General features: G+C 37.8%; 2 protein-coding genes across 2 annotated transcripts; both read left to right on the top strand.

The window, feature by feature from the left end:
• Nucleotides 1-311: 311 nt before the first annotated feature.
• On the top strand, nucleotides 312-15,149 carry trpc4a (transient receptor potential cation channel, subfamily C, member 4a). Its single transcript, XM_084105554.1, has 11 exons — nucleotides 312-410; nucleotides 3,346-3,749; nucleotides 6,611-7,129; nucleotides 9,417-9,783; nucleotides 9,880-10,019; nucleotides 11,172-11,491; nucleotides 11,588-11,783; nucleotides 11,974-12,168; nucleotides 12,549-12,590; nucleotides 12,813-12,902; nucleotides 13,786-15,149. Exons 2-11 carry the CDS (start codon nucleotides 3,372-3,374, stop codon nucleotides 14,323-14,325), a joined length of 2,787 nt encoding a protein of 928 aa, XP_083961680.1. The 5' UTR covers nucleotides 312-410; nucleotides 3,346-3,371; the 3' UTR covers nucleotides 14,326-15,149.
• Nucleotides 15,150-17,936: 2,787 nt separating this feature from the next.
• On the top strand, nucleotides 17,937-21,183 carry ftr54 (finTRIM family, member 54; the record flags this gene model as incomplete). Its single annotated transcript, XM_084105392.1, has 4 exons — nucleotides 17,937-18,617; nucleotides 20,221-20,380; nucleotides 20,488-20,544; nucleotides 20,630-21,183. The coding sequence occupies 4 exons, from the start codon at nucleotides 17,937-17,939 to the stop codon at nucleotides 21,181-21,183; spliced, it is 1,452 nt and encodes a 483-aa protein (XP_083961518.1).
• Between the last annotated feature and the right edge of the window lie 3,006 nt (nucleotides 21,184-24,189).

Below are 24,189 nucleotides of genomic sequence, written 5' to 3'. Positions count from 1 at the left end.
TGGTAGCTCTTTGCGCTCCAAGTCTCTTCAATCAGCAAAATAACTCTTACCGAAAGATGAGAACGCGTCAAAGTGCGATGAAACCTATAGCCTACGGGAAAGAGAATGTGCAAGATGACAAATGATCAAAGATCTCACACGTGCACTTTCTGGAGATAACAAAAATGTTTTGCTTTGGGAAACTCTGCAGATTATCTCCATCTTGAATGCGAAATGAGAGGATCATTGAGCCTTGCTGCATGTACAAATGGATATTATTTTACCGCTTTCTGTTCCTACCGATGCGCATTTTCGCGCTTTTCCTCAGTGGAGGCGGTTGGAGTGTGACGGGTTTTCTTCGCGCTGGGCACCTGTTGTATGTTAGTTAGACGAACCAGTCACGAGTCAGTGCAACATCCAAAATCCAACAGGTGAGGTGATATTCTGTTATTTCATAAAAGGGTAGTTCACTTAAAAATGCTAATTCTGTTCTTTGCTTACAATCATGTTGTTCGAAACCTGAATTTCTTTCGTTAAACACAAAGGGGAAGGGGAAGGTGAAGGGGAAGGGGAGGGGGGGGGGGGTCATCTCAGAATACATCTCATTTTGTGTAACAGAAAAATAACTCGCACATGTTTAGAACAACACGAGGGTGTGTGACTGACAACAGAATTCATTTTAGGTGTTCGATTCCTTTAAAGTAACAACGAGTTCTATTTTATAAACGCGCTCCACACAGTTAAGGAATTATTGTGGTATTTAAAAATAAATAACCTATTAAATCTCAAGTAATTTAATGCTTAACATGAACTACAGCATCGCTTGAAGTGTTGCTTGTTTTCACAATAATACGAGCTGCCTACCTGTTTGTGGCATCATATGCGCGTGCATCATTTTGGGGCATTAGGTGCGCGTGTAGTATTTTTTGGACATTTTGCTAAATCGAAACGCGGCAAAAACAAGCATCTATGGCCAGAAATGCTGCTGAGGTAGACAGCTCACTATATTTTGAGACAACAATCATGAGTGGCGACTAAAGAGCGCACTGCGCACTGAGATGTCTGTGTTCATCAACCCCTTCTGCGCACAGTCTGAAAATGCCCTCATAATATAAAGCCTCTTCACAGGTAAAAGGTTCATAAATAGATCAAAATAATCTCATAATTCAAATCTACGAATTGCAACTTTGTCTAAAAAGCCTTTAAAATCGAAGAAAGTGGTTGAAGTGGACTAAAACTGCATGTCTTCCTCTTATCAAGTTCACATAGTCTTCTCAAAGTGTGGACTGAACCAATTCATTTAAATCAAATATGTTGTTTTTGCTTACTAAAACAATAGCAAATGGTTGGTTAAAAAGGGAATTATGAGTGGCACCTGGGTCAGTTATTAAATTCAGACTTCTCCTCACTACTTCATAGTGCACATACAAAAATATAAACATTTTTATTAAAGGAAATAACAGGCTAAATTCGACACAGGTTCACCAGAGGGAACACTATTCAGACTAATTTAAAGTATGTTTAACCAAAACATCATGATTACTTTTATTAATGACAGGTTTAGGGTTTACAGTGCAACTAACTTTATTAAAACTATAAGAATAGCAAAAAAAATTAGTTTAAGCTTTACAAATTTGTAACAGTAGAAGCCTATGGAAGGTCCTCATATATTGTAAAAGTTTGTACAAGACACGCTGAGAAGCCGAGAAGTGTGTTGGAGATCATAATGTTTTATCAGTAGACTATTTTTCAAACCACACATTAAGCACTGGTCATCATTATTTACAGGTTATGGTTATTTATATCTTGTCAATCAGCCACATTCAGCCCTTATCCAGATGACACATATGCAGATTATCAGATAATGAGTTGGATGACCCATGTTTTCTCTTCATTAATCCAAATGACAGTTTACAAGAGAGCATTTTCATACTTTTACTGTGGTAAAAGAGAGTAATTGTATTTGGCCCTCATCAGACACTCAGGACTGTGTAAGAAACCACATTATGAACATTAAACATATATCTACTAAATGTGTTTATAATTATCTTAACGATAGACGTCTCTAGGAGATAGTCACAAGTATAAGTGTTCATTTAGCTTAATGTACTGTATATTTGGATCATTAAAACACCATGAGGTCACTGAATAGTAACTGTTAAGTCTGTCGAGAACCAAAATGTTTTAACAGCATGTTTCTGTAAAGCACATAAGCACTTGCCATAAAACATCAGCATCATCTGCAGACCCCTGATGCCATGAACCTATTATGACAAATATCCAGCTCATATCCAAAGAACACGTTTATGCAGATTTCAGCGCCTACAAATATTTGACTCATGTTGTCTATAGAGTACTGCAGCGACGACATATCTGGGCCAACCCGGAAGTGAGCATCATCCTGGTTTCCTCAACACAAATCCAACATGATTTTGAAATATTTGCATTAATAAGCTCTGTGACCAACAACAGTTTAATTCATATGCTTTGTTCATCAGAATAATCTTCACAAATGAACACATTTTTTATAAATTTTGAAGCAGTCACCAGATGTAGGATATAAATGATCTACACCACTTTCATATGACTTCAACATCACTATCACTAAGCTTCTGACAACTATTTCAGTCTTTATTTAAGAAAAGTTTTTTTTCTTTTAGAATAGTTTGCAAGAGCATGATTATAAACAGTGAGGCTGTTAAAGTAGGTGGATAAGTTTAGACTGCCTTATTCAAGACAAGTGAAGCTTAAAAAATCACAAGGGGGTATTACTGATGTATTGTATTTTATGTTGTAGAATAAAACGTGAAAATATATTGAGCTTGAGTTAGCCACCCTCTATTGTGATCTATTGTGATCCAAATGACGCTTATAAGAGGGCATTTCCAGAGATCATTTGCGTGTTGAGGGAAAGCAAAACTGATCCCAACATTGAATATTAGATACCTGATATACAGTTTGGATAATCTCAACAGGTTGAATTCCCAGCAGATATTTTATTGATTAACATTAATGATGCATTTTGAAGGTAATGAGTTGCTTATAAACACCAGTCCATGGTATTCATTTATGCCATAATTTATAGCAAGTATTCTCTTAACTCCATTAAGAGCTTGTCCCATTAGAAGTATCTGAGGTTTTCACTGTGGCCTTCAACAAAAAAACTAAATCTAATAACCTCAGAGTCAACAGAAAACCAAGCAAATAAGGGCTGAGTGTCATGCTAATGGGATGTTGGGTGTGGAGATGATGGTTTACGATGCTTAAAGCCATTTCCTGTGTAATGCATGATTCCTACCCACATTTACCAGCATCTCTTCATTTTCTGTACTGGCTCTCTCTGTTTCCATCTCTCTCCATGCCCAGTCGTCTCACATGAAGGCATTGCAGCAATGTCACAGCTCTACTTCCGCAGAACGGACAACTTCGCGTACAGAGACCGGATCCCGCTGCAGATAGTTCGAGCCGAGTCTGAGCTGTCACCGCTGGAGAAGGCCTACCTGTGCGCTGTGGAGAAAGGTGACTACGCCAGCGTCAAACAATCGCTTATAGAAGCAGAGATCTACTTCAAAATCAACATCAACTGCATCGACCCACTGGGACGGACGGCTCTGTTAATTGCCATTGAGAATGAGAATCTGGAAATCGTCGAGATGCTGCTCAGCTTTGGCGTGTACGTGGGGGATGCGCTCTTACACGCCATACGAAAGGAGGTGGTGGGGGCTGTGGAGTTGCTTTTGAACCATAAAAAGCCCAGCAGGGGCATGCAGGTAAGACGGCAATCACTGACAAATTTACTTTAGAGTTTCCAAACCGAAACGATTTGATGTCTCTCCTACTGTAGCAGCTCTTGGGTCCTCCTTTCAATTCAACTTAAACATGCAGGAATTCACAGTTGCCTTGGTATTACTTTCTTTTGCGAAGCGACTGTAAATGTACAGATTACATCCAAACTGTTTCAGACGTTTCAAACGGTTTTCCAGACCATGTCGCAGTGATACCTGGAACCTGATAATACACTAATCCTCTCTGAAAGGGACATTTTTTCCCTGTAGACATGGCTGTTTAATTAAAAGTTTTGAAAGTAGTGTTCTTTTTAATAATATTAATAGTTCTTTTCTTGTTTTTGCATGAAGGTGGCTTGCATTATCTTTCTCACTGTCTTGCAGCTGAAGATTAATTTTTCACTTTGTGACTATCGCCACACAGTGTAGCAAGTTGATCATCATGAGCCATGTCACAGAAAAATAAGGTGAATTTGTCATTTTAGCTGGTTAGGTTTTTTGTGGGATAGCATAGAATAATTGAATCATGCATTGAGCAACTCAGAGGCTTTGCTCAGACGGGCAGCAAAAATCAGATTCCCTTTCAAGGGAACTCGAGCTGCGTCTAGACGATGTGGAACGTCCCTGCGTGATTGCGTCATGAAGCACGTTTGAAATCAGTCCAAAGGTGTGACAGAACGTCATAGGCGGGTCATAGACCAGGAAAATGAAAGCTTTAGCGTAAGTTCTGCCGGGAAGACTCAATTGTTTCGTCACTTATTACCTTCTCATCTATCCAATCGTGTTCTAATACTTGTAGTATAAAATATCGTTACTTACACGTCTGAGTTCGCAGATGCTGACGCTTACATTCAGCTCCATCCTCCCCACCACCACCAGGATGGTTCTTTCCCCTCCATCCTCCCCACCACCACCAGGATGGTCCCTTCCCATACCTCCCAGGGGGTCGGCTGCGCCCCTGCCTTCGTCTTCAGGCAGGAAATGCAGATTCCGTACCCTCGGATTGCGAGCTACGGACGGGGCCTACGCTAAAGAACTTTATATCATAATACTTGCTTGCTGGGCTGTTAATAAATGCATACTTGTTACGTTATTTCGCCTCCCGAGTCTTTCTGGTAGAACTATAAAGCATACCCAGAATCAAACCACGCTAGCTTCTGTGTCTTCAGCAAGCGCTCTCTTGCTCTCAAGTTGTACATTATATAAGAAATATTATGGCGAATGAGCAGCAATTTAAGCCGTGTGCTTTTCCCTGCCCACGCTTCATTACGGGTGGGGATACACACAAACTTTGTGTTGCTTGTTTGGGAGTGGAGCATACCCAGTCAGTCCCTGAGAGGGCTGAGTGTGAGCATTGTGATAAGCTGTCCGTCAGGACGCTCCGCTCCCGCCGAGCGTTCTTTGAGGAGGGCGCTTCAGCACGTGTTCCTCACGGTTCGGGTCCCACTTCTGGTCCCACCAGGAGTATGGCCGCTTCAAAAGCTTTACTGTCGGGTGTCTCCCTTCAGGACATTTGAACAATATCACACGGACAGGTATTTGTTATTATGGCGTAGTGGGTATAAAGTTCCCACAGTGTCTCGATGCAGCTCGAGTTCCCTTGAAAGGGAACGTCTCAGGTTACGTATGCAACCCTGGTTCCCTGAAGAGGAAACGAGACGCTGCGGTGCCCTGCCATACTCCCCGCATGCCTGTGATCGACTTGCTTCAGCCCATCAGAAACTAGCGCGGTTTGATTCTGGGTATGCTTTATAGTTTCCTGGGTCTTCAGGGAACCAGGCTTACCAGACGTTCCCTCTAAAATTTCTTGTAGTCTAAACAGAAAAACGAACCTGATCCAGATCACATTTGTAGGAGGTTTGCAACCCATTTAAAATTGGATTTTTGAAAATTTGTTTCAGTCTAAACAGCTTGTATTTAAAATCTTTGCATCTTTCATGGCACAGCATGTGTGTGGTAATGTCATACACAATAGTGTCCAAATTCACAAATTTTTACCCTAAATGTGGCTAACTATGTTGTACGAAAGTCATTTCATGAGTAGGCTATGAGTAAACAGTAATATAATTATAGGACTAGAAATGGTATTCATTAATGATAACAGGTCTTTTCCAACAAATTTCTTGTGTTATCATAGACGTAGAGCTACACTGCCATTCTAATGTTTGGGGGTTCAGTACGGCATTTAGAAATTGATCAAAAGTGACATAAAAGACATTTTAAAATGTTACAAAAGATTTATATTTCAAATAAATATTTTTCTTTTGAACTTTTGATTCATTTCTATTCAAATGCATCATGGTTTTCATAAAAATATTAAGCAGCACAGCTGTTTTCAACATTTATAATAATAAGAAACATTTTTTGAGCATCAAATTAGCATTTTAAAATGATTTCTGAAGGATCACGTGACACTGAAGACTTGGAGTAATGATGCTGAAAATTCAGCTTTGCCATCACAGGATTAAATTACATTTTAAAATAGAATACAGTTATGTTACATTGTAATAATATTTCAAAATATTACAGATTTTACTGTACTGTTTCAGATGAAACAAATGCAGCCTAATTGGTGACCACTGAGGACTTCAAAAACATAAAAATGTTTACTGACCCCGAACTTCTGAATGTTACTGCATACATTTAGCATTTCATTTAGCACTTTCATTCAAAGCAAATTACATCACAGACATTATAAGGGAGTGGAACAAGAACACTTGTAGAGAAAAACCATAACATTCAATATGGCAGCAAAGCTATTTGATTGGGGGCCTGCTCCCTCATTTATTTCTTTTTTGCAGTGGACTTTCTGTTTACCAGCTCTGGTTTCTTCTTTTTTTTTCTAGGTGCCCCCTATCCTGTTGGATAAACAGTTCTCCGATTTTACCCCTGACATAACGCCCATTATTTTGGCCGCACACACCAACAACTATGAGATCATCAAGATGCTGGTTCAGAAGGGGGTGTCCGTGCCCCAGCCCCACCAGGTGCGTTGCAACTGCATGGAGTGCGTGTCCAGCTCAGACGTGGACAGCCTGCGCCATTCCAGATCCCGTCTCAACATCTACCGGGCCCTGGCCAGTCCTTCGCTCATCGCCCTATCCAGCGAGGACCCCTTCCTGACGGCCTTTCAGCTTAGCTGGGAGCTCCAGGAGCTCAGCAAGGTGGAGAATGAATTCAAGTCAGAGTACGAAGAGCTTTCCCAGCAGTGCAAGCAGTTTGCCAAAGATATGCTCGACCAGACGCGCAGCTCCAGAGAGCTCGAGTTGATTCTGAACTACAAGGATGATATCAATTTCCTGGTGGAGGAAGGGAGTAAAGATCTAGCCAGGCTTAAACTGGCTATCAAGTACCATCAGAAAGAGGTAGGATGTTTGCTCTCCAAATGTCAGCAATGGTTCTGTGACAACACAAGAACTTTGAAAGCAATCCTCAAATGCTTCTAGATCATTAGCAGAAGCGCAAAACAATCACTCCAGATAGGAACAGCACTCAAGCATATTGCAAAGGTTCACAGGTGTTCAGCTGTTTGTTTCAGTAGTCTGGGATTATATTTGGATGGCTGCCCTGCTGATTTAGCAATGTGGTGTATTTTACACAATGTGGATAATTTCAGGTGGTGGTGTGCGTAAATCTAATTAGCAAATTTGGGTCTTTAAAGCTGAGAAGAAAATGTTCAAGATACCTCAAAGATAATAGGTTTTTAGAGTTTTTATGGCCAACTCTGGCCCTCAAGATCTACTTCCCTCTAGAATTTGTCTGCAACCCTGATCAAACAGACTCACCTGCCTGTACCTTTCTAGTAATCCTGAATACCTTGATTAGCTTGTACAGGTGTGTTTGATTAGGACTGGAACTCTGGATGAATCCGAAATCGCCCCCCCATACCCTCAAATAAGGCATTATTTGAGGGAACAGCCATTTGTAGTGGTGTCCGAAACCATAGTGGACGTAATTGAGTGCACTCATTCTATCCCACATTGCACCGCAATAACGAGTGTACAGCCGATGTACGCTCAACAGCTGTCCGAATTCGCTCACTTGTTTTCATTCACTTCTTCAAGTGAACTGTGTTAGTGGACTAACGTAGGGAATAGTGGGCGATTTCTGATTCAGCCTCTGCTGGAAAGTAGATGTTAGGGCCAGAGTTGCCCACCCCAGAGGGATTTTGCAGGGTGGCTGCAACGTTATGTGGATCTATGTTGCCCCCCTCTGTCCAGATGAAACATTACAAGCTCTTTCTGTTTAAAAGGTTGAAGGACATTTTTTTCTTATGCAGGAAAGGTTTCTATGTGGTGATATATGTCATCTTGCAAGCTACTTTGTCATACATGTGGTCAGTACTGTATGTGTGTGCTAAACATGACTGAAAATGGAGAAGTGATGCTTACAAGCTGTGGAAGATGTTGCCCTTTATTCACATGTATAGCATCAATGTAATTTAACAGAGGCACAGCAGAATATTACTTTTCTTTTGCTGTATCATTGAAATTCCTCAGGAAGATCTTCTACATCACAAACAATTGACAACAAGCTAGGCTTAACCATTCTGTTTCATCATTTGTCTTTCATGAAATACAGTCAGAACCAAAAAAGAGATATTAGATATATACTACACTGTTTATTTATTTAATTATTGACAATATATAAATAGTAATTAAAAAATCTGTATTTTTTTTGTGTATATATATATATATATATTTTATAGATTTCTTAGATATTAGATATTAGATATATACTACACTGTTTATTTATTTAATTATTGACAATATATAAATAGTAATTAAAAAATCTGTTTTATATATATATATATATATATATATATATATATTATAGATTTTTTAATTACTATTTATATATTGTCAATAATTATATATATATATACAAAAAAAACAGATTTTTTAATTACTATTTATATATTGTCAATAATTAAATAAATAAACAGTGTAGTATATATCTAATATCTCTTTTTTGGTTCTGACTGTATATATATATATATATATATATAATCATGTTTTTAATTTAATTAATTAAATACATAATTAATATTAAAAAAAACATTACCACATATTCTGCAAATTTGGGAAAAAGTAAGAGTTAAGTATCATTGACATCACAAAAAAGAAAATCACATATATCTATGTTTTATTCAAACATGAGTCAGTGTTTGGCTTGCTGCGTTCCATGTGTGGCCCAGATGGTTTTCAGAAAAGATATAGGGATTTAAACCAGATATGATGAGAACCAGAGAGAGCAGTCTGAGAGAGAAAAAACAGTATGTTACTGTAAGCCTTTTTGTGCCTTTTGTGTTAGCTTTTTTTCAAATGGCACTTGTTTCTCATTAGGCCATGGCTCCGTTATTTGTGTTCTCCCGCAGAGAGCATTCCTTTTGCAACTGTAAAAAAACAAAACAAGATGATGACAGTCTCCATGCATGAAATAAGTCAGAAAATGATTTTTGTTTCACTGCACATTACAGAAAATGCAAGCAAATCGTTAAATTACAGTTCAGGCAAAATCTCAGCACCTCTATACATTACTGTATGTACTGTTTGTCTTGATTTATTTGTGGTTAACAGTGAATTTACTCTTTTAAGAAAGTTCATTTATTTAATTAGTCAATTTCATCTCTTTTCATTACTCTGTGATTAGTTTGTAGCACAGCCAAACTGTCAGCAGCTGCTCGCATCTCGCTGGTACGATGAGTTCCCAGGCTGGAGACGCCGCCACTGGGCCAGCAAGTCTGTCACCTGTATGTTCATCGGATTCCTCTTCCCCTTCTTTTCGCTGTTCTACCTGATCGCCCCCAAGAGCCACTACGGCCTCTTCATCCGAAAACCCTTCATCAAGTTTATATGCCACACTGCTTCTTATCTGACCTTCCTCTTTCTCCTGCTGTTGGCCTCCCAACATGTGGATACCAAAATGAATAACACTAATGACACTATAAACCACTCTAAGCAGGCCTCAAAGCCCACCGTTACCCCTGTGGAATGGATGATTCTACCCTGGGTTTTAGGTAATGTGTTTTTAGGGCTGGATATTTTTTCTGATTTGACCAGTCGGATTTTGATCAGTTGTAGATTCATTTTCTTTCATATATTTTGCTTTACAGGCTTTGTATGGGCTGAGATCAAACAAATGTGGGACGGTGGCTTTCAGGATTACATTCATGACTGGTGGAACCTCATGGACTTTGTCATGAATTCTCTGTATCTGGCCACTATCTCATTGAAGATTGTCTCTCACGTTAGGGTAACAAATTTCAATTATTTTCAAATGTTCTATTTTATTCCTATATAAAATAAACCCTATGGTGGCGGTTTCCCTGTGTGTGTGTGCGCAAAACACAGGCATGCTAGGAAGAGGCGCATTAGCGATCAACGCTAGAGACTAGCGCCCTTGTTAACGCACCTGCTTTCCATGCTGGAGACCCTGGTTCAAATCCTGCTCGGAGTGGGTAGAGTAGGAAACTTTGCGTTCACTCACAACATTTGTGTACGCAAAGTTTCTTGAGGGAATGCAAAAGATTTGTGAGAGAACGCAGAAGTATTGACAAATAATTTGTTCTGCCATCTCATATTTTTCTTCAACCATGCTCCTGGTCCTGGCACTGTCAGGGTTTAGCTCCAACCCTAATCAAACACACATAATTAATCAAGCTCTTCAGGATTTTCTGATAATCACAAGCTGAAACAGGTTGGATATAAACTGTGCAGGGCAGTGACCCTCCAGGAGCAGGGTTGACCTATGCTTTAGGCGCTTAGGTAGATTCCACATCTGATGTGTGCAGTTGTTCTTTGCTGTTTGCTTTAAAAGAGTTATTTTGTTCAGTAAAGTTTTTTTGATTGCAGTCTTTTTTTCTGCTGTCATTGTTTTCCTTGCTTCTCAGTTCCATATAATTTTAAGCTTTGTCAGACCTCTGTCATGCTATTTCAGATTAGCACAGTTTGTTTTAAATTAATCTGGTTTATTTTAGTTCATGACTCCATAGTCCAGGTGTTAGTAATCTGTACTTAATCTGTGTTTCAGAAAACCATTTTTTAAGCCACGATTAACTATTCTAGATTCCCGTCTTAATTTAAACCCTGTCTAGGAAACTGACCAATTAAGTATATTTGCTAAATAAATAATAGAAATAAAATAGAAATTTTAATTCTTACAAATTCAATTTCAGTGAAAATCAAAATCATGGTCCACATAAATGTATATTAAACCTAAAAAAATTGTTTTTGATTAGCATTCAACACATTTCGCCTTTCATTGTGGATTACTTGTTGCTGGAAAACATTTTGGGTTGTGCATGGTTAGGACAAGATGTTAGTCTTATTTGGAAGCAAGAACAGATTATGACCAGAGGTTGAATACGATGATGTACTGTAATTTACAACATTTATCTTTCTGCAGGACTCTGGCAACCTGCCCCGGGACAAGTGGGAGATGTGGCACCCTACCTTGGTGGGGGAGGCCTTGTTCGCCATTGCCAATATATTTAGCTCCCTACGACTGATTTCACTCTTCACAGCCAACTCCCACCTGGGCCCTCTTCAGATCTCCCTTGGCCGAATGCTTCTGGACATCCTCAAATTTCTCTTCATTTACTGCCTGGTGCTGCTCGCCTTTGCAAATGGACTCAATCAACTGTATTTCTATTATGATGATGTTCCAAAAAAACCCGACACATGCAAGGGTATCCGCTGCAAAGAACAGAACAATGCATTCACCACGTGAGGAACTGTAGTTTTCTCAGATCTATAGATTTAACCTTCATTTTACTTGCTGTGCAATAAATAATGATATCATGTTGTTGTTGTTTTTTACAGTATGTTTGAGACACTGCAGTCATTGTTCTGGTCCATATTTGGTCTTGTTCAACTGCATGTGACCAATGTTGAACCCAAACACGAGTTCACAGAGTTTGTTGGAGCCACAATGTTTGGGACCTACAACATAATCTCTCTGGTGGTGCTTCTTAATATGCTTATTGCTATGATGAACAATTCCTACCAACATATTGCTGTAAGTATTATAAATGGTTGCTTTTGTTGCTTTTGGGTACATCAAAATGTATGTATTTACTTATATATTTAACGTTTATTTATAGTATATTTTGTAATCACTTTTTTGCTTTCATTCATTTTGAAAAGGAAATATTCTTCTATACCTTTCAGTTTACTGTTTGATTGGCATGTCTTTGGTTGGTCCACAGGACCATGCTGATATTGAGTGGAAGTTTGCCAGAACTAAACTTTGGATGAGCTACTTCGAAGAGGGCGGAACACTGCCTCCTCCTTTCAACATCATCCCGAGTCCAAAATCAACGTGGTACCTCATCAAATGGATCAAGAGCAACTGCTTCAAAGTTAATCACAGAAAAAGAACAGAGACGCTTGGATCACTTGGGGTAATGAGCTATTTGCTCTCTTTTACTATTAATAATTAATATGAAACATGGGTTAGTTCATATGTCCCTAATGTTGTTTAAATGTTTTTTCCCTCCATGGAACACAATTAGAATGTTCATTCTGCTCTATACCAGACAAAACGTAGATGGTGATTTAAATTGCCAAGATTTATAAAAGCACCATTAAACTAGTCTATAGAACTTGCACAAGTCTTCTTAAGTCATGCGATTGCGATGTATGAGGAATAAACAACAGTCAGTATTAAAAATCTAATATGTTGAAGAAACGAAATGATTCTGTGAACAAAATGATTGGAGCTACTGAGATTTTCACTACCTTGTAGTATAGCAAAGTATAGGTTATTCTCTTTTTTTTACAGATTCGAGCTGCTGAAAATGTCCGCACAAACCGCCAGTACCAGGTAATGGTGTCTCTTTCAAAGCAACTGATCATTAAATGGACCAGATGAAAGGTTACAGCCTGCCACCATTTCATTTTATTTCACACGGTGTCAATCAACTTCTGAATTGAGAGATTAATCTCCCTTTCAAATACACTTCGACTCCTCTGAAGACTCCTCTAAGGGCTGCTTGTTTGGCCTAATCTTTTCTAGGTTCATAACTGAAATAATCTAATTTTTTAGGAGGTACTTAGAAACCTGGTTAAGCGGTATGTGGCTGCAATGATCAGGGATGCCAAAAAAGAAGAGGGACTAACAGAAGAGAACTTTAAGGTAAATTGTGTATGGTTGTTGTTTAATGTTGTAATAAGTAAAGAACAATGATCAGCCAACCAATATCACAAAACAAACCGTGATCAGGTTGTGTAACTCTACAATATTCCACTCCTTACCTGTATTATTTTAGTACTTACTTACTATTATAGTACTTAATAATATTTTGAATTCAATTTTATTTTTACATTTTCTTTTTCGTTTAAGTTTAAAAAAAAAAAGTGTGCTTTTGTCATTTTTATTATTATTTTTATTTAAAATACTAATACTAACTCATTTATTTTTGGGTTTTAGTTTTAGTAATTTAATTTTTTTAACTGAAACTTATTTTATTTCAGTTGTTGCCATTTCTAATTGTTTAATTAAATATTTTTTTTAAGCTTTTTAAGCTTAACATTTTTAAGTTTTTCATCTAATATTTTTAATTTGATCAGTTTTATCAGTTACAACACTGTTTATTACACAGCTACTGAGTAAATAAAAAGTAAATACATATGTAAATGAGTAAATACATATTTATTTATACATTCAAATGGATATTTACTTATGAATTTATTATGAATAAATATAATTTATAAAAAAAAACATAAAAAATAATTTAATTATATGAGATAAAAAAAAAAATAGACTATAGAGTGCTTTAATATGAGACTTGTAAATCTTGGCAGTGTAGGAAATTTTCCAAAATTATACTAAAAGTATTTGACCACAAAATGCCACAACTGGCCAATCTCAATCACAATTTCAAACAATTTAACCTTTAAAAAACAGGTCAGATTAATTCAGTCATGTTTTTGCATTTAAATAGATCCTATTAATTTTTAGTGTGATATAACTGTACATCATGTTTTACTGAGCAATGTTTGAATAATATCATTAATAGGAACTTAAACAGGACATCTCAAGCTTCCGGTATGAGGTGATGGGAATGATGAAGATTGGCACGCCGACCTCAAAAGGGAGCGCAGGAGCCTCAAGCTTTGTGCATCCTGATAACCCTTCGAAGTGCAATTCTGCTTCAGCTGGAAGTCAACTGAAGGGCAAAATGAAACTGAAGAGCGTCACCACCTCTATGATCCAGGAGGGCGCACCCAAAGCCAATGCCTGGAAGCCTGGCGGCTTTAGTGGCCTAGCAGGTGGTTCTATTCCAAACAAGATTGTTAGTCATCAAATGAACTGCAAAGGGCCAAACAACCCGGGAGAGATTTACTCCGTGTCAGAGGAAGCTGGTGAATCCGAAGAACAGGACGATGGCGAACAGGGAGGAAACCTCAATTTCAAGGCAGCAAAGAAGCAAAACAAAGAAACAGAGAGAGACAGTGTAAATGAGACTGAGGAAGAGGACGAGGAAATGGTATACATGCGTAAAATATGTGAGGAAGAAATGAATGAGGAAAACGGATGTGAAGGAAGCAGATTATAACGGCATTCAAACACGGCATCCTAAAGTGACGATCACATGCCGAATGCTGGAAATCAAAGAGAAAGATGCTGTTCTCCTGAACCATTCGCTCTATCTCAGGAGCAGCTGTGGTGACTGTCCAGTGCAGGGCGTTGCATATGTATGATATGAACATCAAGTGTCATTCTGGGTCTCAGGGATGATTGTCTCTTTTAGGAGAAAACGGGGTCCAACGTTGTCATTCACAGTGATTTACACTCTGTCAAGTGTGTAAATGCTCCTGTAGTTTATCGCTGCTCTTCTCTCCTCTCTGCTGAATCATATATGAAGGAGCAATTACTGACCCTTTGCTATTCAGACCTTTCATTCTGCCTTACTCCGTTAGATTTAGCATTTTATGCTATCTGTGGATCCACCGTAAGAGATGTCATTACCGTCATGCAACCTAATATCTTTAATAAAGTTTACTATGCAACTATTTACAACTTTTAAAACTTTTTAGTCACGTTTTGCATTGCGCATATATGAGAGAAGGAACAAGTTGAAGGGTGTCTTTTAATAAACGTGAATGAATTTGGTCATACAAACACGACAAGTCCAAAGTATATCATAAATGTACTGTAAAGTCTTGTTAGAGTAATCATGTATGTTTCATCCTACTCTCAGTTGTATTCATAATGAAGAATGAAAAGGAGAACAAGGTATTATTACAGTTTGCACACCATCAGTTCATTCTTTTTTAAGCACCTGAACATCTTATTCCATCTATCCTCACTGTTTACTTAACAGGTTACTGCCTCATATTACAGATCATGAATTAATGCACAAATATAAATAAATAGTATATGCTGTACTATGACTTGTGAATTATTGGGATCTTGGATCCCATCCAAGTTTATTTCAGAAATAAGATTATGTAATTTGACCATTGCAAAGCTGCATGACTAACATTAACTGTGTAAAGGTGAGTGTTTAGAAATTGGGAAATCAGTATAGTGTAATGTATAGTGTGGGCACAGATTAAACACTAATACATTTGTTGACTAAATATGTAGGGTGTAGGCTGTAGGGTGAAACTGTACTACTCTGAATATATGTCAGTAATATGTCAATCAAGCCATACAGTAGGTTACCATACTAAATTAAAACAAGGGTTTATATGCAGTTTGGAGACTGCAGACTATTTGACATTCTTCACTTAAAAATGTATTCATTGTAAGAATTTGCATAAATTTTGGCATGGAAGAATATTTTCCCACTGGTCTCAGGTGATCGCAACAAAGATAACCATATAAATATGTAAAGTAAATATTTGGCGAACCGCTGTCAACTGCAAATCTACGCAGAACAAGCAAAATAAAATACTGAGGTGACTTGTTTACCAGAAAGCATATTAGTGTTGAAATCATTACTCTATGGAAAATATTAGCAATAGGTAATTCCTCCTTTTTTCTATTTCTGTATTGTTGGTATTCTTTCTAAATCAAGAAAATTGATTGTTCTTGACTAAGAAGACCATTGATTGCATATTGCAATTTAATAAACTATTTCCAGCACCTGGAGAAGAAAAATCTCACACTACACTGCAGTTATATTAGATTTACTGTAAAGATTTACAGTAAAGAAATTCATTTTATTTTGACCCAGTATGCCATATTTAAAGCAGTAACAGGTTATCTACTGTCCTGAAATGGTGGATCAATAATGGTTTTAAATAGACTCCTGCAGTGCTGCACAGTGAGATTGGGTGTGGTGGAGCATTAGGTTTTACTATCTAATTCATTTCACATCCTCCATCCTTCACCAGGGTACAAAGGCCTATCTATAATTTATTTGAATTAGCACCCTTAGAGAGTCCAGTGTGCAGCCCAAGGGCACTTGAATGAAGTTTAAAAGAGCAGTGAGTCATTTGCACCTCAGCAAGGGGAAATGTGCAGACATGCTCTGCTTCTTCATGCTAAAATCCAGAACTGTGGAGGGGACCTCACAGGGACGGAAGAGGTATATCAAAATGCTTAAAATTTTACGTTTGCGCGTTCTAGACAGGCTGTCAGTCTGTGCATTAGTAGTAAGGATTATTTTCAGTAACACTTTCTGAAAGTTACACTCGTAGGTGGCGATACGTGACTTGTGGGTGATTCATTGAATCATTCATTCAACCGTCATTCAAAGACATCTGAATCTGAAATTGCATACTGTCAAGTAATTACTTTGCGTTAAAAACGTATGTTCTGTATAATATGAATGTGTGTAGTATGAATATAATCCGGATGCACTACATCCGTCATGTTGTCACTTTAAAGTGTCAGTTGCGTCGCTTCACTAACCCTCTCTCATGGCCTCATGGGATAGCAAACTGTCCATCAGATGCACACTTTAGAATCTTGTTGGAAGTAATTCGTCTAATTCGTAATTAGTACTTTTCACCCACTGTTTTATGAATTCAGACATACTACTCTTTTCACATAGGCCTACTTTTTTCAGCTACTATATATAAGGTGTATTTCAGATGCAGCCATTGAGTTATTCAGAACCTAAATAACCTTCTGTGAGTCACAGAATCATTCACTCAGTCGATTCATTCAGGAACCATGACACATAACATCTGATACTACTTTGATGTCCTTTGGAACTATTTTCATTGGCGGAGCAAAAATAGATGTTATTTAAATATATCCAATCCGGGCCTGAGTGCACTGTACATGTAGGGGAGACTGGGGCTAGTCGCCACACAGAGAACGAAGGGTTATATTTCAGTAACTAAAAGTACCATTAAACAAATTTGAATTTTCTCTAAGTTGGTTGCAAACAACCTACTGTAATTATTAATCAGAAATGTTATACTATGTAGTTATTGCCATTGAATAGAACATTGTGATGGGAAAAAGTAAAGATGAGAGGAAAAATTATATTTCAATGCTTTTGCAAGATCTCTCAAAACCTTTGCATTCTCTCTGAAAAGTTTCACACTCTTCATGCGAAAGCAAAACTGATTATGGAAATATTATGAGATGGGAAGAAAAAATGGTTTATGGATTTTTGCGAGTGAACGCAAAAGTTTTGCGAGTGAACGCAAAATCATTTAAATATTATTTTATCTTCCCATCTCATATTTTTCCTCCATCACCATGTCCCTTAGAGGCTGAAAAGTTTCACTGATGCGTGTTTTAACATTGTCCGACCCAAATTTGGCAATGATCCAAAGAATCTTCTCTATTAAATTTCAATAGCCCCATGTGCTGCAAGTCATGATGTCCATTATGTTTGTTTGTGTGGGTGTTGCACATTCTAAATTGCTATTCTGGTTAAGCAATTTTAACATAGACTAATTGTGACTGTAATAAATATAAAACATAATCTAAATGACTATATAAAGCAAGACCTTTGTTCAGCCATATGCAAAATTATCTTTATTATCAGTGCATTTCTCAGAAATGTTGAAAAATCGAAAGTTGGCACACCACTATTTAGTGACCCTAGTGGACTTTTTATGGGACTTTGTTAATGTGCAGCAAAATATAGGCAGTCACGTCTTGTAGACACACCGGTTTGGCACTTCTCTTAAACACAAAACCAGGAAACTAGTGTGGTAAGTGTTGTCGAACTGTCTTTCTCCATCTAAATGAACTGAAATGGCAGAAGCTAATATTGCTGTGAGCCGGGAACAGTTCAGCTGTCCAGTCTGTCTAGATCTACTGAACGATCCAGTGACCATCCCCTGTGGACACAGTTATTGTATGGACTGTATTAGACGCTATTGGGATGAAAATGCTCAATTGAGAGTTTACAGCTGTCCTCAGTGCAGAAAGACCTTCAATCAGAGACCAGTTTTAGCGAAGAATGTGGTGGTTGCTGAAATGGTGGAGAAACTGAGGAGGACAGGACCCAAGGCTGGACCCCAGGCTGGACCCCAGGCTGCTCCCCAGGCTGCTCCCCAGGCTGGACCCCAGGCTGCTCCCCAGGCTGCTCCCCAGACTGCTCCCCAGACTGCTCATGTTCCTCACTGTGACGCAAGACCTGGAGATGTGGAGTGTGATGTTTGTACTGGCAGAAAATACAAAGCCATCAAATCCTGTTTGGTGTGTCTGAACTCTTTCTGTCCAATTCACTTTCAAAAACATGAGAATCTCTTCAAAGTTGAGAGACACTGTTTGATAGATGCTACTGAACAACTCCAGGAGATGATCTGTCCAATACACAGTGAGCTTTTGGAGATTTTTTGTCACACTGACCAGATGAGTATTTGTATGCGGTGTACAATGGATATCCACAAAAACCATGACGTGTCACCAGGAGCAGAGAGAATGAATCAGGTATGAATTAGACCAGAAACTTATTTAATAATGCAAGTCTGTGAAAGCCTGGCCAGCGCAACACTTAAGAATCATTTTTGGCTCCCCAAAGAACCCTTCAGTTCCACTGAACAGTGCGAAAGACATTTTAAGGCTTTATATAAATCTTTTTACACTATAATGACACCTTTTGTGATGTTAAAGGTTTCTCATGAAATTATAGATGTCAATAAAGCGTAGTGTAGAGTGTAGTTCCAAATAACTGAATCCAAATCCTTTGGCCAAGCAAGTATATATGGATAGCAGACAGTAGGATATATAAAAACAAACAAACTGAGTAACACTTTACAATAAGGTATTTTTTGTTAACATTAGTAGTTAGTGAATTTAACTATAACACAAACTAACATATACGCTGCCCAGCCCCAAAAAAGTCGCTGTTTGGATTTAAATGGGCAAAAGTCTACGATTGGATCATTATTGCAGTGATTATTATGTTTCTAGCATGTTATATATGTTTGGCAACAGTTCTTATAACCATAATTGATGGAGCATGTACTTTTTCATTTCTTAAACAACCATTTAGGAAGACACATCATGGGCATATTCCAGGATCTTGACCAAAAAATATACACCTCTTGATGGAAATAAGTGTTCTGATGTTATCATGTTTAATTGTTACATTAAATGTTTTCCATTTTTGGTCAAGATCTTGAATTGACAATGCAAGTCAAGCACTCTGTAAAGTCTACTTCAGCACATCCCGAAGACTTTTAATTAATTTAAGGTCTGGACTTGTAAGGTCTATGAAAAAATGATTCTTCCCAACAATTCTTTCATAATTTGAGCCTGATTAATCTTGGCTTTGTCATTCTGGATTATGGCCATGATGTGTCTTCCTAGATGGTTGTTTAAGAAATAAAAAGCTACACATTCCATCAATTAGGGTTAGAAAAACTGTTGCCAAACATATAACATAGAAACATAATAATCACTGCAATAATGATCCAATCATTGACTCTTGAGCATTTGCCCATTTAAATACAAACAGAGATTTTTTTCTTCTTTTTTTCTGGGCAGTTTTAGCAGAATTTTTTAACCTTTGTTAATGTTAGTTAATAAAATGTTCATATTCATGTTAGTTTACAGTACATTAACTATTACAGTTACAACTTTTGATTTTAAAAAATAGTAAATGATAACAAACTTTTAAGATTAATAAATACTTAAGTATTGTCTGTTTACATGTATGTTATCAAATGAAACCTTGTTGTAAAATGTTACCATGTTTACCGTGTTAATTAATTAAAAAATGCATATTAATACACAATTTACACAGGTGAGGTACAATTAATGTGCTTTTTTTCCCTTCAATGATAAACTGTTTTTGCTTTAATTTTGTTGTCAATTTAAACAAACTAACAAACATGATTTTTTAGGTAAATTCTGTATCACACCAAGTTCAGTGATTGAAATACCGCACAACACTGTCAATGTGCTATTAGGTGGCTAAAGACATTATATTGTCATATGTTGAGTAAACATTCACAGTACAATCAAATTATTGTTTAGGTAAATGTGGAAGTGATGAGGATGTTCATTATTATTTTTATTTTTTTCATAGAGTTCTTCGTCTCTCTCTGTTTCTCGTGAACCTACTGACCTTTTAAGCTTTGATGTCAGATCTCGTTCTTCTAATCATCTGAGAAAAACTTTCTCTAAAAAAATTAAGAAAAAAATGGACAATTTCCTACATTCAGAGGTAGTGGTTGTGTCTGGTTTGGGTAAGTATATAGCATTAATTCAGGAATTAATCATTTAAATAAAAACTGTGTGAATATGAAAACAAAGGTGTGACCTTATAAATATATGTATCTTTTTTTTTTCTTAGTAATGCGCTACAACAATCCTACAGATGCACCCAGGAACAGAAATGAGATCCTACAATGTATGTCACACACACACACGACATGACTTTTCATTGACTTCTACTGTTTTTATAGTGATCTTAAACTGTGTTTTATTTCCATCAGATTCACAAGAGCTCTCAATGGATTCAAACACAATGAATGAAATACTCCAACTGTCTGGGGGGAACAGAGTGGCTTCTAACACTGGCAAAGTCCAGCGATATCCCAATCATCCAGAGAGATTTGATTGTTGGCCTCAGGTGTTGTGTAGAGAGAGTGTGTGTGGACGTGCCTACTGGGAAGTTGAGTGGAGTGGGAGTGATGGCGTGGGTATTTCGTTGTCGTATAGGAGCATCTGCAGGAAGGGAAGGGGTGATGAGTGTAAATTTGGAAGCAATGATCAGTCTACGAATTTATACTGCTCTCCTTCCAAATACACATTCTGGGACAGTAACAAAAAGACTAAACTCAATGTAAACACTTCTAAATTAAAGTCTTCTAGATTAGGAGTGTATGTGGATTACAGTGCTGGAATTGTGAACTACTTCAGCATTTCTGACACAATGAAACTCATCTACGTAGTCCAGGGCAAATTCACGCAGCCGATCTATCCTGGGTTTACGGTTTATTTTGGATCAGCAGTGAAACTGTGTGATCCATCAGTGAACTGTAGATGATTTAGGAATGTGAGATTCAGTGAGATGTTATTTCTTATTTTTCTGTCAATAAATGCATACTCACTTCAGTACCATTAAAAAAAGCAACAAAGCAAGGTTATATGCATAACGCCGCTGTGACATATCAAGAAAAAGGAGTTGGCTGAAATTTTTTGAATGATATCAATCTACAATCTGACTTGTGCTCCAGACTGGAGTCATAAATAACACCATGCTCCTTCATTTGGCCAGAGGAGAAATATCCCCCTGACTGAGCCTGGTCTCTCCAAAAAAAAAAAAATCCATTTCTATCACCTGATGGAGTTTGGGTTCCTTGTCATTGTCGCCTTTGGATTGCTTAGTTGGGCTTTAAAAGACACTTAATAGTCAGTGATATTATTGATTTAACTGTACTTACACTATTGGATGAGAACTACATTTGAACTGAATTGAGGTGGACTTCATTTCTTAATAGCATTATGAGCTAAGTTGATCGTCACTATTGGTGGCAATGGTTCTACGATCTACTAGGCTTACTATGCTTTTGGGAAACGCAGCCCTGGACTATGACACCAGTGTTTTCTGCAAAGCTGCTTTATAGCTGATTGGACTTTGTTTTATAATTGACGAATTTGCAACATCAACACTTTACTGAATGAAATCAACTGACTCGAGCTGAATAACCACACTAATTGTCTTCTGTATAGCTGCCTAAAGCTGAATTGAACTCAGTTATTGAACTGACTTGAGCTGTATAGGCTAATTTGAATTGGTAACATATATGTGATGTTTGCATCATTCATTGTTATTTTCCTGATTATTACTGTGAGGCTACTTTGAAACAATCTGTATTGTATAAAGCACTAAATAAAGGCCGTATGATTGTATACAATGTATGATTGGCAGCTACAAGTATTTTCCAAATCAGTAATAATGTTCCATTTCAGTTATTATGCTAATTACAGCCTATCTGAACACCCAGGGCTGGACTGGGGCAAAATTTTATAAAGTTTAATGTATCTCAAAAAAGGAATAATTTACATTACATTAAAGAGTAATAAAACAAGTTCTGGTCATACCACTGTTCCTTTTGTTTGTGTGTCCTTCTCATTTTAAATGTAGACTATCTGACCTAGAATAGCATGTAGCCTATAGAAAGTATTGTGGTATAAAATGACAAAATAGGTTTAAATAGTTCATATAATATCAGTATGCAAATATCCAAAGATACTCACAGCGAAATTCTTTTTTCGTTTTCGAAGTGACTAGAAGCTGGTCCCTATGAGTCACTGAATCATGAACTGATTCTTTTAGAAAAGATGATTCAGTAACTAAATATTAGGCTACTGTTACGTGTTGCTTGTTGCAAAAGTTAATCCTGCTGTGGCGTCGTTTGGTAATTCCCAATCCCTTGGCCTATAGATAGTTTCATGTTATGTGCAAAAATAAAAGCCTTAACAGCGTGTGTGTGTCATGGGACATGAAGACGGTGTCCATGTGGAATACCGACTTGAAGGAAGCCTTTTCAACATCCGTCGGCTCCAGGCCTGCACAAAGACAAAGACCCGCCAAATCTGTGAGCTTTAGTATGCTGATGACTGTGCAGTCTTGTGCGGACTCTATGCAGCACGCCCTTAACACAATTTCCAGTTTGTACCAATCTTTTGGCCTACAGGTTAACACTCAAATATCCGAGGTCATGTCCTATCTCCCACACCCCCCAGTTTTCATATAAATGGTGTTCGACTTAAAACAGTGGACCAATTCACCTACCTCGGCTCCACTTTGTCCTCATGCTGCTCCCTTGACACAGAAATACACATCCGGATAAATAAAGCCTCATCATCTTTTGGACACCAACGCAGCAGGGTTTTTGAAAACCGTAACCTGAAGGTCAGTACCAAGGTCGCTGTTTACAACGTGGTATGTCTCTCCACTCTGCTTTATGGGGCAGAGTCATGGACCCAATACCGCCAGCACATCATCAACCTAGAGGCCTTCCATATCCACTGCCTTGTCCTGGAAAGATCGAATCCCCCATACAGTCATCCTCACTAACACTGACTCAGTATGTACGGAAGCAGCTGTGGCCAAAAAACACTTTTGTGGCCAAAAAACATTACTCTTAAGATCTGGGAGTTCGAACATTCCAACCTATTTTTTACAGTCTATGATTCCAACACACAAAATGAATCACGCACGTGATTGGACAGAAAGTGAGGCTTCTTTTGTCATTGGTCACATGATTTCTACACCAGAACCCTGGCCACGCCCACTTATGCTCGACACGACTCGAGCCATAGATGTCTATGACTCGAGCTCCAACGCCTCGGTTCAAATGTCACGTCACTAGCAACAAGCAATATACATTTCTAAAAATGTAAGTTACGCAACATTAAACTTCTTGTTTGTTTAACTGTCGTGTAAAAGCCTGTGGGTGTGTGGCTACGGTCGAATCACATCCGTGTTGAAAGTAGGAACAACGCCGTCTTGCTCGTAAGATATTGCATACATTTAGCTCGTGACAGCGGTATATTTTAATTCAAGTTACACATTTGATACAATAATTAAATGGCCTAATTAAGGGACGATCCCTATGTTTGTCATTATAGAAAACTGTTCTTGGATATTGCCTTGCTACGTTTCTCAACCTCCTCATCATTAGGCAAGGCAAGCCAAGTTTATTTATATAGCACATTTCATACACTATGGCAATTCAAAGTGCTTTACAGAGAGGAATTAAATTAATCACAAAAATAAAAGCAAGGAAAATGAAAAAAAGTTATAAAATAAATTAAAAGAGATATATGGTACAGTTATAAAAAGAGTTAAAAAAGTAAAAAGATGATAGATAAACTTCTCATCTGGCAAAACACCGGTGTATCATATTTTTCACAACTCCCAGTTTTACTCAGAGATTTTCTCATGGTGATTACACTGTGTCTGTGGTGTTCATTACAGGACGCTGATTATTGTAATTCGTGTACTGCTATGACTCCACCACTAGAGGTAGATGGACACACAGGG

Source organism: Abramis brama, assembly GCF_963993115.1.
Source record: "Abramis brama genome assembly, chromosome: 25".
In the NCBI taxonomy this organism is placed as follows: Eukaryota; Metazoa; Chordata; class Actinopteri; order Cypriniformes; family Leuciscidae; genus Abramis; species Abramis brama.
This window is presented reverse-complemented; position numbering and strand designations above follow the sequence as displayed.

What these genes read in the sequence shown, in the direction of transcription:
- trpc4a (XM_084105554.1), top strand. Translation starts at nt 3,372, where the DNA reads ATGTCACAGCTCTACTTCCGCAGAACGGACAACTTCGCGTACAGAGAC. An exon ending in AGATTGTCTCTCACGTTAGG is followed by an intron (nt 10,020 to 11,171) that starts GTAACAAATTTC and finishes ATCTTTCTGCAG; the next exon opens with GACTCTGGCAACCTGCCCCG. An exon ending in ATTCCTACCAACATATTGCT is followed by an intron (nt 11,784 to 11,973) that starts GTAAGTATTATA and finishes GTTGGTCCACAG; the next exon opens with GACCATGCTGATATTGAGTG.